General features: G+C 42.3%; 1 protein-coding gene across 1 annotated transcript in view; it reads right to left on the bottom strand.

Annotated features, from left to right (window-relative positions):
• The window catches only part of Epc1 (enhancer of polycomb 1), a 94,355-nt gene extending 79,368 nt beyond the window's left edge, over positions 1-14,987 (bottom strand). Inside the window, exon 1 of the mRNA XM_042277929.2 lies at positions 14,260-14,987. Coding sequence (XP_042133863.2) covers positions 14,260-14,262 — 3 coding nt within the window. The 5' untranslated portion in view covers positions 14,263-14,987. The remainder of the gene's footprint in view (positions 1-14,259) is intronic.
• Positions 14,988-18,784: the final 3,797 nt, after the last annotated feature.

The following is an 18,784-nucleotide window of genomic DNA, read 5'->3' as shown; positions in this document are numbered from 1 at the left end:
CCTTGGTCAATTTATTTCCTGTTCACATAAACAGCCTACGCTATTTTTATACCCTATTTTGAAAGGTACCGTTTGTTATCTTTATGCTTCCAGATTACAAAATTATTTATTGAAACAAAATATGGGTAGTAGTTCATAAATCTACAAAGTAATGTATTTATATCTAGCTTAGGCCAAAAGTATATTTACTGTTTCTGGTTCTTGTTAATAAAATTGGAAATCAATATCCAATAATCACAGAACAGTGCGGCCCTAATTAATTTGGTCTTTTAAAGAGATAAATGAGGCATATCAATACACATAGAAGGCAGTAACACAGAAACAAGGTGCAGCATGCAAGGGCAAATTACAGCCTGCAAACACTGGCAGGGTGCTGAGAATGGGGGGGGGGGGGCGCGGCGGTGCTCGCAGAGAGGGAGGGTGGAGGGAGGCAGAGAGGGAATTCCAAACTCAAGTGGGCTTCACTTAGTGCTGTGTTGACAAAGGCAAATTGCAACATATAAAAAGGGTGTTTATGAGGAAGGTGAGAGGGTTCAGGGGATATGGGCACTCACTGGCTGGGCAAGCCTGACAGACGACCTGAGCTGACTCCTGGAACCCACGAGGTGCAAGGAGAGTCCTTGGACTTCCGTGTGCACACCATTGCACGCAAATTTGCATGTGCAGTCATGCGTGCTACACACACACACACACACACACACACACACAGGTGTATAAAATAATTTTTAAAGGTATATGAGGAAACTTTCATTCTTTTACAGCTACCATCACTAATTATTCAAACATTTAAAAAGCTAGCACAAGGTGAATTTCGGCGGTAGTATTTGAGTAAATTTATTGCAGACAATTTTAAATGTAGACATTATGAAAAGTTTCACTCAAAGTCCAACAGATGGTGGCCACGGTGGCAAATGACTATCAGTGCACTTTAGGAGGCTGAGGGTGGAAGAAATGGAGTTTGAGCAACAAAGTGAGATGCTGTATAAAACAGCCAAGAATAACTCCAAAAACTTGCACAGTTACATGTTTGAAAATTTAAAATTCTATGTATTACTTAGGTAAAATAAAATGAACATTCAAGTTTAAAATGAAATGGTGTGTTTGGTTTTGAGACAGATTCCCATGCCATTCAAGCTGGCCTGAGCCTCTGGTTATCATCATGCCTCTGCTGGGATCAGGGTATGAGCCACTCACTACATCTGGCTTAATTCATTATTCCACCGCAGTTTTATTTTCCAGAGTGACTGTGCCCATTCACTGTTTCTTAACAGTGTAGCTGAATACTGGAAAAAATGAAAGATCTGGGGCTGGAGAGATGGCTCAGCTGTTAAGAGAGCGCACTGTCCTTCTAGAAGACCTGATTACAGTTGCCAGCACCCACATCAGGTAGTTCACAAGCATCTGTAACTCCAGTTCCAGGGAATTGGACGCCCTCTTTTGGCCTCTAAGAGCAATTGCATTTATATGTAAACCCACCCACCCCCCCCCAATACATGTATACATAAAAAGAAAAGAAAGTCCACTTTAAAAGGCAAAATCTTAGAATCATATGAATGTGTGCTTTCCAGCTGAAACACACTTGTGTAAAGCTCTGGGTTCCTATACACTGGAGAGGAAATGATGCCTAGAACGTTTTCTGTCCTCTAAGATAAACATCTATGCTGCTCTGCCATTAGCCTATCACAGTTAAGCTAGTGTTTTACTACCTGTTGATTTCTATTTATTCTGAGGAAGAGACTGAAAGTGTTAATATAAGTTGTATTAGAAATATACACTCACAGTTGACAAGAAATGTTAAAGAGACAAGCTACAAATTCCATCAACTTTTTGGTGCCCGCACGCTGTCCCCTGCTGCCCTGTGCCTGTTCACTAAAACCGTCTTCCACTTTCAATCTTCCCACCTCTTCACTCTCCAGTCAAAGCTGCCCAGAGACTGAGACTGCGGAATGTGGAAGCTTTCCTTCCAAAGATGGCTGGCTGGTAGCAAGCGGATGATAACACCCAGAGGCAGTTTCCCCCTCTTTAGTGGGTTAACATCTGGCCTGTTCCGGAGGTACTGAGTTCTAGGTTCCAAGCGCCACCCCAATGTGTTCTAGTTCTTTCCAGAGGCCTTGTGTGTCCCTGTGTCTTAACCTAGGCTCACATTGCTTTCTTTACCTCACATGGCATGTCCGCTGGTCCATTTCTGTGAGTGCAAAGTCCGCCCAGCACACAGGGCTCCGGTCAAAGCTGCCTCCTCTAGAGTTTATCCCCTTCCCAAAGCCTGTCCTTGCTGCTTTCTCTTTAAACCACAGTTGTTTTGTTTGTTTGTTTGTTCGTTTGTTTTGTTTCTTCTGGAGCTGAGGATCGAACCCAGGGCCTTGTGCTTGCTAGGCAAGCGCTTTACCACTGAGCTAAATCCCCATCCCCTTGTTTTGTTTTTTAAATGTGGTAGAAGTTCAGTGAAGATTTGCTAATAGGTGAAAAGGAGATGATACAGAAACTCTTGAAAAGTCTGTTTCATTCACTGGTGTGTGTGTGTGTGTGTGTGTGTGGTGCCTGCACATTAAGTCTGTGCAGGTGAGCATCCAAGAGTGCAAATGCAGAGCCCACAGCAATATGTCGTGTGTCTTCCTTGATCACTCTCCGTCTTACTGACTTGAGACAGGGTCTTTGGCTGAAGAAGAAACTCGGCTCTGGTGCTGGACTGGCTGGATCAAGCTGTCTCCAGCCCCAACACTGAGGTTATATAAGCATGCGCGGCCTTTTCATCTGAGTGCTGTGGATTCAAACCCAGTCCTCCGGCTTGTAGCACAAGCGCTCCTACCACTGAAGCATCTTCCCAGTCTCTCGCTGACTTTTAACAAAGCCCCTGGAGAAGGCAGCACTCCAACCCCAGCAGCCGTTCTAACGTTCTAACACCGAGAATCCATGTGTTTAAATGAGGCCACGGGCGTGAGGGTGGGGACTGGGCTTAACCCCAGGGCCTCACATAAGGTAAGCAAGTGCTCTACCGCTGAGCGAAGTTCTCAGCTGCAGGGTGATCTTCTAATGCCCATCTTATCTCCTAGAGTTGGGATCTCAAGTTTCTTACAGTTATTAAAGATTTGGGGTCATGGTGGTGCTATGTGCAGATGGTGGAGCCTTTATATAGGAAGTTGGGCCAAGTGGGAAGACTTCAGATCACTGGGGGATCTGAAAGGTAGGGCCACATTCCCTCATCCTCTTTTGCTTACTGGCCATGACGTGGGTCTGCTCTGCCCCAGATCTCCATCACCACTTGGCACCATGACACAGTGATAGGTGTCTAGGGACAGACCAGAACCTCTAAAGCTGAGGCAGTAACTCTTCTGTCTTTACAAGTTCATTATCTCAGATAACTTGTTGCAGTGATCATGGAAAAGCATGGAAAGGCGTTTTGATCTCCGCAGTCAGAAAGTGAGTGCAGAGAAGGTACTGGGTGCGTAGGTGCTCCGAACGCATTAACTCACTGTTCTCACGGTGCTAACATGAGGTAGCAGTACCACCTGTCACAAGACACCCAGGGGCTGGGTGATGATCTAACTGGTCTAACATAATCCAGGTGCAAAGGGTGCAGCTCAGAATGCAGGTGAGCACACTCAGGGGTGATTCATTTGTAGAGCATCCTCAGCTGGAAAGGAAGGGGTCTGGTTGGCTTTTCTGCATTACCCTGTTAACTGGGGCTCTCTGGAAATAGGGCCATAGAGTCAAACAAACCCCCATGAGACCTCTGGAGCCCACCAGGTATGTGTTGCATCTGCAAGAGCTAGCGGTTTTACATGACAGAAGGTGAAGCCATGTGGCATCCTGTCATGTTGAAAAGTCTCCGAGGCTTAGATATAAAAGACTATTTTATATTCTAAAAGATTAAGAAATACAAAAATCTAAATATCTGTCCATGGAGTCACCTGTGTGAGGACCATAAAATTCTAATCCAAACTGAGTATGGTGGCACATGACTGAGGCAGGAGGTTCACAGGTTTGAGGTTATCCTGGGCTACATAATGAGAACATGTCTCAGACTATCCAAAACAAAATAAAATTTAAGAACGATTTTAATCTTCCTTAAAAATAGGTAAAGGCAGGTCAATATCTAACTGAAATATGCTCCTGGAATATCTTTTATTTATTTATTTATTTATTTATTTATTTGTTTGTTTTTAATCACATGCTTTAATCTAATGAGCCCTGGGAAGTAATTTTTTTAAAAAAATGATTTATTTATTTGCATTGATGAGTCTGTGTTAAGGTGCTAGATCTCCTGGAACTGGAATTACAGATGGTTGTGAGCTGCCATGTGGGTGCTGGGAATTGAACTCAGGTCTTCTGAAGAGCAGCCAGTGTTCTTAACCACTGAGCCATCTCTCCAGCCCCGGAATATCTTTTCAATGAACTTGAACACAAGGGAAACCCAGTGTGGCTCAGCAAGCCCCCAACAAGGGTGTAGCTGTCTTGTAACTAAAATCTCTGCTTATCAAACTCCAGATGCTTGCAAGTCACCGGGAGGCAACTCGCAGGGTCTGTACATGAGGGTGTAACTGTCCCCTTAGTAGCTGAGCATGCCACAAGCCAGAATGACTTAGAACACACAGTAGAAAAGTACAGTAATCACTTTACTTTTTGAAACAGAGTCTCATGTGGCTAGCCTTGAACTCACTATGTAGCTGAGGTAGTCCTTGAATGCCTAACCTTTCTCAAGTGCTAGAATTACAGGCAAGTGTCCCCACGCCTAGCTCCTAGGTGATTTCACTGAAAAGAGCTGTACTGGTTAAGAACAATGGACTGGGTGGAGAAGAGGTCAGCCCACTACACTTTTAAGCAGAACATCTACTTAAGTTTGTGGGTCTCTCCCCTGGCTAAAGTCTGTGTGGCCCGTGGGCTGTCAGCTTTCTGTTTCCCTTCACACAACAGGCTCGACCGTGCAGTTTTTCTCCATTTATTTTAGCTCTCCTAGGAGATGGATATCTAGCTACTAGAAAGGGTAGCAGCACTGGTCCACTGACAGCCCTTCCCAGAGTTTGGCTTCGTGGCTTGTTTCAATAGTTATGAATCTACTGATCTAAGTGAGAGATTCTTGGTCTCTATTGTGGCTTGTTTCAGTAGTTATGAATCTACTGATCTGAGAGATCCTCCGTCGCCAGCTGCATAGCAGAGGTCATGAATTGCTGTGGAAATGCTATGCCCAGCTCGATACAGATCAATAAACTCAAAATCTCCTGAGGTGAGACCTAGGCATGCTTTTGCAAGTTTCTAGGTGACCCACATGTAGACAGAAGGCTGGGAGTGTAGCCCAGACACGAAGTGCCTGTTTAGCAAGCACAAGGCTCTGGCTTCCGTCCTCAGCACCACACACGTGAATAGACACATGCACACACATGGGCGGCACTGAGAAGTACTGGGGTAAGAGTATGAGCCAGCCATAAGTGTGGAGGATCCAGATACACTCTGGAACAGGGCTACCCAAGAGAGCCTTCTAGAACATCAGAAATGTCTCATAGTCTGTGCTCTGCCTCGTACAGAAGTAACTAAGTAACCACTTGGAATGCAGACAGTATGACTGAGAAACTGGAACTTCAAAGTTTAGATAAGTTCCAATTTAAGTATATATAGATACAGGTAGCAAGGGGGCTAGTGCAGTGGAGAACCACAGCCCTGGAGTTTTATGCCATTTTAAAGGAGCCGAGTCTGTTACTAAATGTGTACTGGATGATGATGGTGGTGATGATGGTGGTGGTGGTGGTGGTGGTGGTGTGTGTGTGTGTGTGTGTGTGTGTGTGTGTGTGTGTGTATGTGTGTGTATGCAGGCACTGTGTCCTGCATGAGGAGGTCAGAGGACAATTTGGGAGAATAGGTTCTCTCTCCCTCTGCCATGTAAGTCCCAGGAATTGGCCTCAGGTCATGAGACTTAGCTGCAAGCACCTTGAACCGCTGAGCCATCCCCAGATTCTTTTAGGTTCTAGGCCACACTACTCACACCTCTTTGAAGTTCTTCACACCATTTTCCTGACAAGAACTCCAGCTGAAGGAAGGACAGACCGAAGGTTATACTGGTTTCTGAGGAAGATAAGGACCGTGAATTAGCTTCTTCCCCCTCCCCCATTCAGTTAGGGGAAAAAAAAAGTGAAGGTCTTCAGAACTAGATGTTCTTTAAGTCCTGTAGTTTAATAATGGAGAAGTGGGGTGATTAAACTCTGGGGAAAGTCCTCTTCAATCCTTGGCATAATACAGTGCTTTCCAGCTGGGGGTTGTGCCTTGGAAGATCTAGAGTTTCCAGTGATCTGTGGTGACAGCCTGAGTTCTAGGGCTAAAAATAGGTCACCGGCAATGACAGCTTCCCTCTCTCAGGCACTTGGAAACAGAGTCCTATCAATGAATGGGGTTATTCATGGTTGGTGGGATACGAGACCTAGAAGAGCCAGGAACATGGCAGGGACAGAGAACTCTTCCCACGGTAACTTCCTACCGCATAGAACAAAACTGTGTTTACCTGATTTCCAAAATGACTGGTGAATTGTGAGTTGCTTTTTTGAAATTCTAAAATGCTTTTTAATTTAACAAAGTTTGAGAGAGCAAGAATGCATTGATAAAACTTAGTAGCAATCCAGACCAGGATACTTACCCACTGCCACGTTTTTAAAATATGCAGCACAAGCATGTGAATTGCAATCAAATAAATTTCAACTGTGAAATCAACACCCGTCAAGTCTTTGTCAACTATCACTTTCAGTGAGGCCACCCTGCCCACCCTATTTAATACAGCAATATGTATTCATTCATTATATCTGCCACTTATGACACTTTGTGACCCATTTTTTTGAGGCCCAATTAAGTATCATGACTTATAGCCTGAATGTACTGGGCAGTGTTCTCCAAGGGTGTACCCCGAAGGACTGCATACAGGTCATTTGGGACTGGCTTAAAGAGCAGATTCTCATAGAACACCCCCAGACTTTCTGATTACAGAACCAGAGAGGTCCAAGCCAGCTCTCTGTGTTTTCATAATCCATCCAGGTGAATCTGGAGCTAAAATTTAACACCCACTGACCTAAGGTATTGGGAATCCTCCCAAAAATATGCCCCAGGAAAAGGCTTCCTTATAACTTGAAGTTGAAAATGACTGAAACATTTTATTATTTTCCTTAAGTTATCATCATCATCATCATCATCATCATCACTATTGCACATGCCAGGGAGTGTGTACATGTGGAGGACAGGGAACAGCTTTCAGGAGTTCGTTTTCTTTTTCCACCATGTGTCTTCTGAGACTCAAACCCAGGTCATTAGGAGCGGGCATCAAGCGCCTTTATCCAATGAGCCTTTTTATAAAATAGAAGTCATTATTCTATCTGGACTTAATTTTATGAGTAGTGAATTTCCCTATTTCAACAAGGCTTATTTGTTTTTTGAATGTATCTCAGTTTCATAAGTTTAAAATTTGTAAAAAAAAAAAAAAAGTCAACCTCTGAAAGAATCTCCCGAGACATGCTTGATGATGTCACCCAAGGGTACCTTAAACTCAGCATAGAAGACTTTCGGAAGTAGGGCTGGGGCGATCACTCTGCAGGTAAGAACCCGTGCACCACAGCCTGATGACTGAGGTGGATTCCCAAAAGCCCAGATGGGAAGAGAGAACCAACACAAGTTGTCCGATTTCCAGGTGCACAAACCAGAAACCACACACGCACCCAATAGTAATAAAGAAAAAGAAAATTTTAAAGAGGCTGGGCGGTGGTGGCCCACGCCTTTAATCCCAGCACTGGGAGGCAGAGGCAGGTGGATCTCTGTGAGTTCGAGGCCAGCCTGGGCTACAGAGCGAATTCCAGGACAGCCAGGGCTGTTACACAGAGAAACCCTGTCTCAAAAAAAACAAAACCAAAAAAAAAAAAAAAAAGAAAAGAAAAGAAAATTTCAGATGCATATCACTGCTAAATGAGGATCACTCCTCCCATGAAATGATTATTGGTTGTGAAATAATGAATACACTCACTAGAAAATTATGTAGTTAATAACATACCATGCATTTAAAACATGTCAATTCACAAAATGCAAATTTGCAGCTGTCTACTGTGGCAGCAGTGAAGAAGAGGGAGTCTACAGGCTGTGACCTCAGACCTCTCAGTTCCAACTCTGGTTTTTCATTTACTAGGTAATGTGGGTCATGCCTAAGGTGTGCCAATTTCTCTGCCTGTTTCCTCCATAAAAAGGAGTTTAACTGTCCTTTCCTACTTCGTGTGCAGATTCCGAGACAATTAGGCTGTCACCGCCTTTCAAAATGCTTGTTCACTTATTTGTGTGCGTCTGCACGTGTTTACATACACCATGTACTCGATGGTGCCTGTGGAAGCCAGAAGAAGGTGTCAGATCTCCTGGAATGGGAGCGACAGGTGGTTGTGAGCTGCCATGCAGGAGCTGGGAATTGAACGTAGGTCCTCTGGAAGAGCAGCAAGTGCTCTTAACTACTGAGCCATCTTACCAGCCCTGGTTGTTCCTTTTTAAATTAGCTCACCTGTGACTAGTCTGGTCACCATGAACACAGAAGACACTAACACTTCGTCACTTCAGAGTACGCACATAGTTAATTAAGTCTACACAAAGCAAATACGAGCTAATGCCAGTGAATTCTGGACACCCAGCAAGTACACACCCTTCTAAGCATTTGTCCCTAGCCAAACCCACTGTGCGTGACTGGGTAAAGTGAAGTGTGTCCAGTGACCTCTGTGCTTCCGGGAAAGGACATCTCCCTTTGCAAAAACAGAGTCTCTTTATTTCAAAACTAGAACCCTAGACTGCTGAAAGCATCTCAGCAGCCATCTTGGTATCACGGACAATGTCAAAGGAGAAAATCCCCAAGAAGGTACATAAAATGGATGAGCTAGTCAAACCTAGAGCTGGCTTTCCTCCAGATTACTAACTTAGTTAAATAATAAATAGCCTTAGTTTTAACATCATTATCAGCAGGGTTCTGTGTTGGTGCAAAAACAAATCAGGTGATTAACATACCCAGCTAGCATGAGCTAAGTGGTTCTCTAACAAAATAATTTTTGCTATCTTAAACCACTACAGCAACTCCTTAATCATTCCTTCTTCAATTTGTGCAGAAATAACATTAATTTGACTTTTCCTGCGCCATACGTGCTTAGTAGACTAAACGTTAGCTAGATGTCTAATGTATTAACTTCATAAGATATTTGTTTTGTCTTTAAAATTTCTGCTCTATGTCATTAGGAATCGCCACAGAGGATTTTAAAATAAGAACGCATAGGAAAAGGAGCTGCTGAGAGGGTTCAGTCAGAAACGTCCTTGCTGTGTAAGCATGCGGACCTCAGGTCAGATGAGCAGCACACATGTGAAAAGCCAGGCATGATGCCATGTGCCTGTAATCTCAGCAACAGGAGGGTGGCAAAGACAGGTGAATCCCCGGGGCTTTCTTGCCAGCCAGCATAGCGTGTAACTAGTGAACCCTGGGTCCCAGTCAGGGACCCTGCCTCAAACACGTGAAGTTACTTCTAATGTAGTCTTTGGTGACTCTTTTTTACTTGTCTATATTAATGTAATGTTGATCATGAACACAGTGCTGTGTAAGTCATGGCTATGTGAATAAAATGTACAAAATACATTCAATAATAAACATCATGAGCCAGGAGTGGTGGGGCGCACCTTTAATTACAGCACTCGGGAGGCAGAGGCAGGTGCATCTCTGTGAATTTGAGGCTAGCCTGGTCTACAAAGTGAGTTCCAGGACAGCCAGGGCTGTTACACAGAGAAACCCTGTTGTGAAAAAAAAAAAAAAAAAAAAAACACAAATAAATAAAATAAAATAAAAATCAATATATATTATCTTTTTGTTGCTGCTGTCTTTTCTTTTGGGTTCTTTCTTTTCTTTTTGAGACAGAATCTCCTATAGCCCAGGCTGGCTTTGAAATCCTAAGTCTTGTGTTACCATGACCCAGCTAAACAGTTTTGTTTTGTTTTTATGTGCATTGGTGTTTGTCTGAAGGTATGTCTGTGTGAGGGTGTTGGATGGTGTTAGAGACAGTTGTGAGCTGCCATGCAGGTGCTGGGAATTGAACCTGCAACCCCCACCCCCACCCCACGCCCACCCCGGAAGAGCAGTCAGTGCTCTTAACTGCTGAGCCATCTCTCCAGCCCCCAAGCTTAACAGTTTTTTAAAAGTTAACATGTCCTGACTCTGGGTTGAATCCTAACCATCAATACAAACAAACAAATGGAGCTCAGAGACACGCCCCAAACTCATCCTACCAGGGAACCCCCCAAGCGCTTTCTCACACAAATAAGCCAATGTTGTATTTCTTGCTTTGTAATGGGAATGTACATCACATGGCTACCCAGTTATGTATTCTGTTTGGGCTATCAAGGCTGAACACCACCTCCCTAACCTGGCTGTGAGTATTTGGTGCCCAAATTATGATCCTTTAGTGGAAGGACACTTGTCAGATCCATATAAGCAGGGTGAAATTTAAACATTTCTCCCCCTCTAGAAATTATACATGGTCAACAGCTCCAGATGGGAACACCCCACACCTAAGGCCTCAGATTTAAAACATCATTAGAACAAGGAGCCATGTTGGACTTTCAGTTGCATAAGAGAAGGAATCTTTCTTTTCTCCCTCACTACTGTGACCCAGCACCTTGTCCTATAGATGGAGAGAAGAAGGTCACAAACAACCAAAAACCCCTGGTAAAACCCGTGTTATACACAGCAAGCAGAAACGTGTCTTTCAAGAATGAAATCTTCAGCTCTGCCTTACGTTCTGCTTGGGGTCTTCGTTTGAGGGTCATTGTGGAAAGATCAAAACCAAGTCAGAACACCACACACCCATTTTGCATGTTATTTTTCTTTCCTTGGCAACATCAGGCCAGGAACAGTCAGTTGCCTGTATAGATAGAACATCTGTAGTGTGTCCAAGAAATAACAGAGAAGAGGCAAATTGTACAAGATGGACCAAACTGTAGCATTTAAAACATGCAGCTTCAGCTCTGGATTGGAAGTAGTACTCAGAGAGTAGATATTCTTCCCTTTAAAAAAGTTCGTCCCAAGTTAAGGGAGCCTGGCCCTGAGTGTGGTCAGCACCACATCTTACCTCAAGGTCTCTAAGTGCTTCCTCCCTTTGTTGCCCCATCGTACCATTACCTATTACCTAGTGGGCTTGTCTAACCTGGAATGTCCTCAATATGTCGGAATAGAAACAGCTACATAGTAAGGAGTCAGGGAACTATGCTGGTTCAGTACATTCAGTCTGAATACAATCTTCACTTTAGTCCTGTTATTGAAGATCCAAAATTCATTTTTTCTCTGAGCTGTATTGTTTAGAATCCAACTTAAAGATGGTCCCTGTCTTCTGTATCCTTCCTTCTGCAACCTGTTTCCTGACCATTTCACTGTTCATTAATCTCTCCCTCCACAAGAGGGATGGGCAGCACACACACACACACACACACACACACACACACACACACACACACACACACACATATTTTAATAGAATCAATTTTGCTACTTGCTACTACTGTGATAAAATTATATGCAAAAAGGTGTCAATTTGACTGAAATGACATAGCAGAATTCTGAGAAAAATAATTTTTGATTGTCCATGATCTAGCAGTTACTGCCATGAAAAATTGAATTAGTTCTCTATGTTAAATTTTATAAAGGATTTTTAATGATCAAAGGAAAAATTTGGTTTTATAATTCTAAGCATAACCACACCAAACTCATGAACTAAACGTCTATAAAATCTTATCAATTAAAAAGAATTAATTCCCAAAGAATCAAGAGCTGAAACGAAGCACCAGGTACATTTTAAAATGGAGACTAATATAAAACAGGGAATTCTTTTTACCTCATGGATTTAAACCTCTTTACTTACACAATGATGGAAAGGTCACATCGAGAAGAGTATGTGTGACAGAAATGTCTATGGGTATTTTCAAAAGTAACGACTGAACTCTAATGGTTACTTCCTAATCAATGATGTAATAGTCAGGAGGAGAACAAAGAGGATGCATAGCTACGGATGGACTTCCCAGTTCAGTTTGCTCTTAAAAGACATGACATTAGACAAACATTGGTAGTTTCAGAAATTGAACAAAATGAAAAATCACTGCATTATGGAGAACCGAATATTTTAGCACTGAATGTGCTGGGAGGTATATTTTATTCAGCTGATCAACTTCCGAGAACTAAAGTCTCGAGCACAACCAGGTTAGATAATACGTTTACACCTGCAATATTTCATTCCATAAATAATCTATACTGTCAGAAGCCACACTCGAAGCTGCATTTAGACTCTACAAAGAGAGAAAATGAAACGTACCAGTGAACACATCCAAACCTTCCGAGCAGGGGATAAACAAAATATAGGCACTGGGCATGATTATTCTGAAGTTCAAGGGAAGAGATAAACAGATTCTAGGAAATACTATTTCTACTCATTTCCACACATTCTTTTACTCCAGACTGCTGACGGATTAGTGGAAAGGTCATTTACCTATTTCCAAGTAAATAAAGACACTTAACAGCTCCTGACATTGTCACTCTCTCGAGACATAACCTATTAATCAGATAATCCAAACGCTATTTCAGTTGCTTTTATTTTATTTGGCAAATAATATGTTTCAAGGTATAATTACTGATTCCTCCCACTTTTTTTCTGAACTGAGGACACCCCTATTATTTTCACAAACAACTACAATCTTTACAGAAACCAGTAAAACCGATGTCATATTGTGACATATTTTTGTTCCTAGCAGGCTTTGGGCCTAAATCCCATATTCTCTAATCAGATAACTCTCAAGAACAAAGATGTAACCCCATCCTTACATGTGTGCACATCAATATTTTTAAGTTAGAAGTAGGTGTGCAATATTCTTAAAAAAATTATCTTAGTTCTGAAAATATTTGTTTTTTTTTTAAACAACAACAACAACAACAACAAGGCTATCTCTAAATTCAAGGAGCAGCTCAAAATAAAACAGACATGACAAGCTACTAGAATATCCTCAAGACAGACTCAGAATAGGTATTTGAGAATTCCCTTGATTCAAAATGAAATTCAACTTTTACAACGTCCAAGGAACTAATACTCAAATGTTTTGTTACGTTGAAAGGGTCCTAACAGGCATGGTTTTGTAAAATAAGAAAAATAATATAAAACGCTAGTGAGGAGAGGGAGGGTAAACGGCAGCTTATTATTAAAGAATCTGATAGGGATCATAAATCAGATCAGATCAAACACAACTGGCACCTGAATGCTTGCCCATAATGTCCCCTGAATTGGATGTGACGACATGTCTGCTCTCACCACGGTGCACAGTGCACAGAAAACGCCTAAATAATAAGAGCTGACCAAATTGAACTTTCTTCATGAAAATTAAAGGATAATAGATAAAATCTTGCCCCACCTTTTTTCTTCCTTTTTTCTTTTAGTAAAACTGACAAATTGTTGAGGCGCACCACAGCGCCACCAACACAGATCAATGCAGAACAAAAAAAAAAAAAAAAAAAAGATCTCCTACCGTGTGCAAAAAGAAGAAAACTAGAAAAATACCAAAAATTACAAAATGTCTCCCAAATGTACCTCTCCGGAGAAAACACAAGATAGACCCACAGACATGAATCGACAAAGAGCTTTAAAGAAATCACATCCTAGACCACAAGTTAGATCCGCTCAGCAATAAAAGAGCCACTATTTAGCAACAGCCATAACTTAAACCCGGTTCTGTCAATCTCCACCTTCATTATACCAGAGCTGCTTTCGGTAGTTTGTATTCAAGTACTCCATCAAGGGAATCACAATAGGTCTATTAAAACAAACAAACAAACAAACAAACAAAAAAACTACAACGGTAGTTTGCTCGTTGATAATTGACTCTGGACAAATTAGGCAATAGATAATTTTTATAAAGAGGATATGTACATATTTGGCACTACCAACATTGCTGGCACACAAAAAAAGTCCATCTTGAAACATCTGAGTTCCCCTGTAGTTCACAGCAATTAAAGTATAATTTTCACTATATATGTTTATCTTTAACAATGGAGAGAAAAACTGTTTTTCCCCCCCTTTTGGTAAAAATTAACCAGATAAAATTACGTGGAACGTGCACAGATCGAAGCTAAAGAAGAAAAAAAAAAATACCAAGATTGGTTTTGTGAGAAGAAACACAATGAAAATCTCTCTTAATCTGGTGCCCCTTTCAAAGATGTAATGCCAAGAATGTTTAAAATTATAAACTTACCATCAGTGTAGGCAAAGCAGCAACCAGCTCTCAAAAAAAAATTGTAACAATATAGGCTGGGGACTGGGTTGTCCAGAAAAAACAGCCTCCGGGCAGCGTACGGATCTTCAAACATCCTGAAAATATTTGGTAAATCAAAAGTGAGACTTTCCTCCATGGAGGGCGGCAGAGCGGGGCGGGCAGCCGCAGGATCCGAGGGCGTTCGGGGGAATGGAGCAAGCTGGAGGATGCGGAGCGGGCGGCGGCGGGAGGCTCGGGGTTAACAACTTTGCGCTGGCGGGCGGGCGGGCGCGCTGATTGGCTGGCGGCCGCCCAGCTCGGCCCTCGCTCCCGCCTCCCGCAGCTCGGAAAGAATGCACGACTGTGCCATTTTATACCGGGCTCGGGAGAGCGCCGCCGCCCGGGCCTGAATCGGGGCTCGGGATTAAGTGACAAGCACAACAATGGCAGCGGCCGCGTCCTCGGAGCATCTGGGCACGCCCTTTGCGCACGGGCGCGTGGGGGGCTCCACGCGAGACGGTGTCCGTGTGGGATGTGGATGTGGATGCGGACGCGGCCATTTGGAAAAGAAGCCCGTCCAAGTGTGCTCGGTGTGCCGTCCCCCAGGCCCTCCTGCAGCCACGAGCACCACGGCCCCTGCATTAAGTAGCCGAATCCTGACATAAGTTGAAACCATATTCAGCTCCCCCGCCTTCAACACTGCTTCCAAACCCCTTCCTGGCCGGCCCAGTTCCACCGCTCCGCCTTACAAACAAAATGGCTGAGGTGCCCAGTTTTTTTGGATCCTTCCACCCGGCCTCCAGGAAGTGGTAAAAATTCAAAATAAATATAGCACTAAAGTACACCCTTGAGTCTGAACTCCGGACCACCCTTTGGTGCTGGTGCTAGCGGGGTGTCTAGGAAATGCGCTGCTTTTTGGTTCTTTTTTAAAAATTCTTTTAATTGTTTTGAAAAGAACATCAATCATTAGGGATTTACTTGACTGTAATTTGAACTTCCTGCTTTACATATTTATAAGGTCTTTCACCTATCTTGGCAGGCTTTCAAATTAAGTGGGCTGGGAAACTTGATTCTCTCTAGTCGTGAGCTGAGTAGGGTTGTTGCAAACAGGCTTTTCTAATAAAGACAGTCTGAAAAGCTGAACGTAAAAATGTTAGAGGAATCCAACGCTTGAGGTGGCAAGTGTCAAGTCCCCAAAGTCAGCTAATATCAAAGCGTTTCAAATACTTACATGTGTGAACTGGACGTGTTCACTGTACGATTCCTTGCCAGCTAAATTTCCAGTGAGCCAAGGGTGACAGAAGAAAACACTAAAGGCTGAAAAAAGGAAGGAGAATTGCCGCCATTCTTCAAGACCACCCCCACCCCCTCAGAGGTCTGCTATGCTTGGCTCGCATTTAATGGGTAATCACCTTAAAAACTAGAGCTAGGCTCTATCTTGAAAAACCAGACTAAACAACAACAACAACAACAACAAAACTATAGCTAGGATTCCTATATCACTCATTGTCTACAGGACTCTGAGAATGAGACAACAAATGCTATTAATTACAGGACAATTAGAATAAACAGGACCTGCCTCCAGCAAACCAGAAGGCTGGCGAAACCAGAATTTTGTCAGACAGGTAGTGAGTGACCCACAGGCATGCGGATCACTTAGAGTCTGGGCTAGGCTCCCTCTCTGGCCTCTATATTTTGTACTTGTCCTACAGTCAACTGAGGTAGATAACTGGGGTACACCTGGGTTCACATACATTTAATGAGCAGCCCTGGTAAGAAGAATATCTAGACAGGAATAAACACTTAAGTAAGTATACATAAAAGATAGGTCCCTTTTATTATCTGTAGGCTAGACTATTCTGAGCACTTTGTGAGGTTTGCATAGTTTAAATTATAAACTTGATGATGAAATAGTTTGCTTTCCAATTTTTGAAGCCATATTTGTGATATACATGAATAGATTTCTTGTTTTTTTTTTTTCTGTGTGTACGAAGGCAAAATGTAGGATAAAGTATAGAAAAGTTCTCAGAGAAAAATGGAAGAAAAATAACTTCCAGGTTTATTAGGGTTCTTGAGAACTTTGCATTTGCTGTGCACAGTGGTTGCTGCTTATGGATATTAATGAATAAGCATATGGCTTATCTCCTATTTCATGGAACTTACAATCCAGAGACAAGCTAACAAACATATGATTGAAAATGTCGGTGAGTGCCATCTATGAAGCAGCGTGGCGGTCCAGAGAATGCATCAACCGGGAGACAGAGAAACAGCCTCTTAGCAGATGACATTGATGTTAGCCGTGAAAGATGGGGAAACCTGAAGACTACCTGGGAAATAACAGCGCGGCCTATACTAGGGCATTGAGGCAGATTCCAGGGGCACATTCTAAAAGAGACATGGAGGCCAGAACGGCCAGAGCATACCCAAAGAAAGGAAAATGGCACTATGGCTATATCTGGTCAGAGTTGCAAGTAGGATTGAGGTTAAGAGTGAATGTAAAAAAGAAACAGGAAAGGAGAGGGCTGCTCCTAGGCTTGGTGGAGGAGAAAGTTTACTGCAGATGAAAGGGGGACCATAGCCAAAGGCAGAGACGTTTGGGAGAGCCCAGAGTGGACATGACCCTGAGGCATGTGAGGGGAGAAGAGAGGAGAAGGATGAGGTGAGAGGGGAGCTGGGCGCAGCAGTCTGGAGGCAAAGGTTCGTTTTGATGTGTTAAATAGGCATCTCAGCCTATTGTCCTGGCTTTGAGACTGAACAGGGGACTAGATGGGTAAATCAGACTGAAATTGAGAAGACCTGGGCCCACACTAGAGCTCCATATTTAAGCAGTGAGTTGCAGGCAGTGACAAGGACGATGCACTTGGAGATTTTGATGGTGGTAAACCCCAGAGAAACCCATGAAGGTGAGAACAAAACCCACAATGCTAATTTTGAGTTCACACAGCTGCATCATGGAGTTTTGCTCTCCATCCACATGGTTATAGCTAGTGATGATGGATGATTTAATTCATTAATAAATATGAAAAAGAGCTGGGTGGTGGCGGTGCACATCTTTAATTCCAGTACTCAGGAGGCAGAGGCAGGTGGATCTCTTGAGTTTGAGCCAGCCTGGTCTACAGAGTTCCAGAACAACCAGAGCTGCACAGAGAAACCCTGTCTCAGAAAACAAACAAACAAACAAAAACAAAAACAACAACAAAAAACAACAGCAACAACAACAAAATTCCATAAATGTGAAAAAGAAAGACATAAAGCAGATCACACATAATAGTAGTAAAAATTTCAAAAAGTAGCAATACAACTACTCGCCTGGATTTTCTTTAGTTGTGCTGATTTGTACTTTGGTTGTTTTCCTCTGCAGAACCTCATTATACATACAGCTCAGGCCTAGCTGACTTTAGCACTTTAATTTTTTTTAATTCTTACTTTTTTTTTTTTTTTTAATTGGGTATGGTAGTACATTCCTTTAATCCCAGCACAAGGAGGCAGAGGTGGGTAGATCTCAAAATTCAAGGCCAGCCTGGTCTAGAGTGTGAGTCCCTGGACACTCAGGGGTATATAGAAAAACCCTGTCTCAAAAACAAAACAAAACCAAAAAATTATTATATCTTTTTAATCAGTTGAAAAAAATCTGAGTATCTTCTATATTTATAAATGATGCAAAGCATTGTTAAAGCTAGAATTTAGAATACTTAGTTAGAATAAAAAGTAATTTTCTTTCAGTTTGGTACCTGACTTCTAGCAAACTGAAATACCATGTCCACATGAGCAGAAACATCACGTTCAACTGCTTAAATCTAAGATCTAGAACATTCATTGCTCTAACAACTCAGTGACAAGATCCCTCGAATGCCCTTAGGAGCCAGAATTTTCAGACACTTCAAATTGGGATCCAGTGTATGAATAAACTCTTCCCTCACAGAACTGAGAAGTAAGGGAAGACATGTTTTTGAGTGCAATCTTTTTTATTTTTAAGAGGTGATACAGAAATCTTTCAATCCTAATTAAATTTATTACTGTTTTTGTAGTCAAATACATATGGCCAGTTGCAATAAATGGAGTAAATAAGACAGGTAGACCACAGTAATTTGAATCAGTTTTTCCCACTAACTATGAGAATGCAGCTTATTACTAAGCTTTTCAAAGATTTTCCTTCCTTTGTAACCGTAGAGAAGGGACTGTGGATCTTTAGACTTTAGTCTCCTGAAGTTAATTTAGAAAAAAAAAAAATGACTCTTAGCTGAAGTCAGCACCCATAACCCTATTGAGCATGGACAGCTCCAGTTTGGAAATACCCAAATTTGGGGTTGCTAGTGAATTATAGTATTAAATTTTATATATTCTTGGGGAAATCTCAATATTACCCCTTATGGTTTCTCCATGTTTCTGCCTTAAAAATAGTAAAGTCATCCTTTCTGCAAACTGATTTTCAAGCAACACCTGACTTTTGGTTTTCCAAATGTTCTGGCACCTTTAGCTGAGATTTAAAGTGTTGATTTCAGAATGTATTGTCTATTATGGGGTG

This window comes from Peromyscus maniculatus, chromosome 5, assembly GCF_049852395.1.
Source record: "Peromyscus maniculatus bairdii isolate BWxNUB_F1_BW_parent chromosome 5, HU_Pman_BW_mat_3.1, whole genome shotgun sequence".
NCBI lineage: Eukaryota > Metazoa > Chordata > Mammalia > Rodentia > Cricetidae > Peromyscus > Peromyscus maniculatus.
The sequence above is the reverse complement of the archived record's forward strand: the minus strand, read 5'-3'. Positions and strand labels throughout refer to the sequence as shown.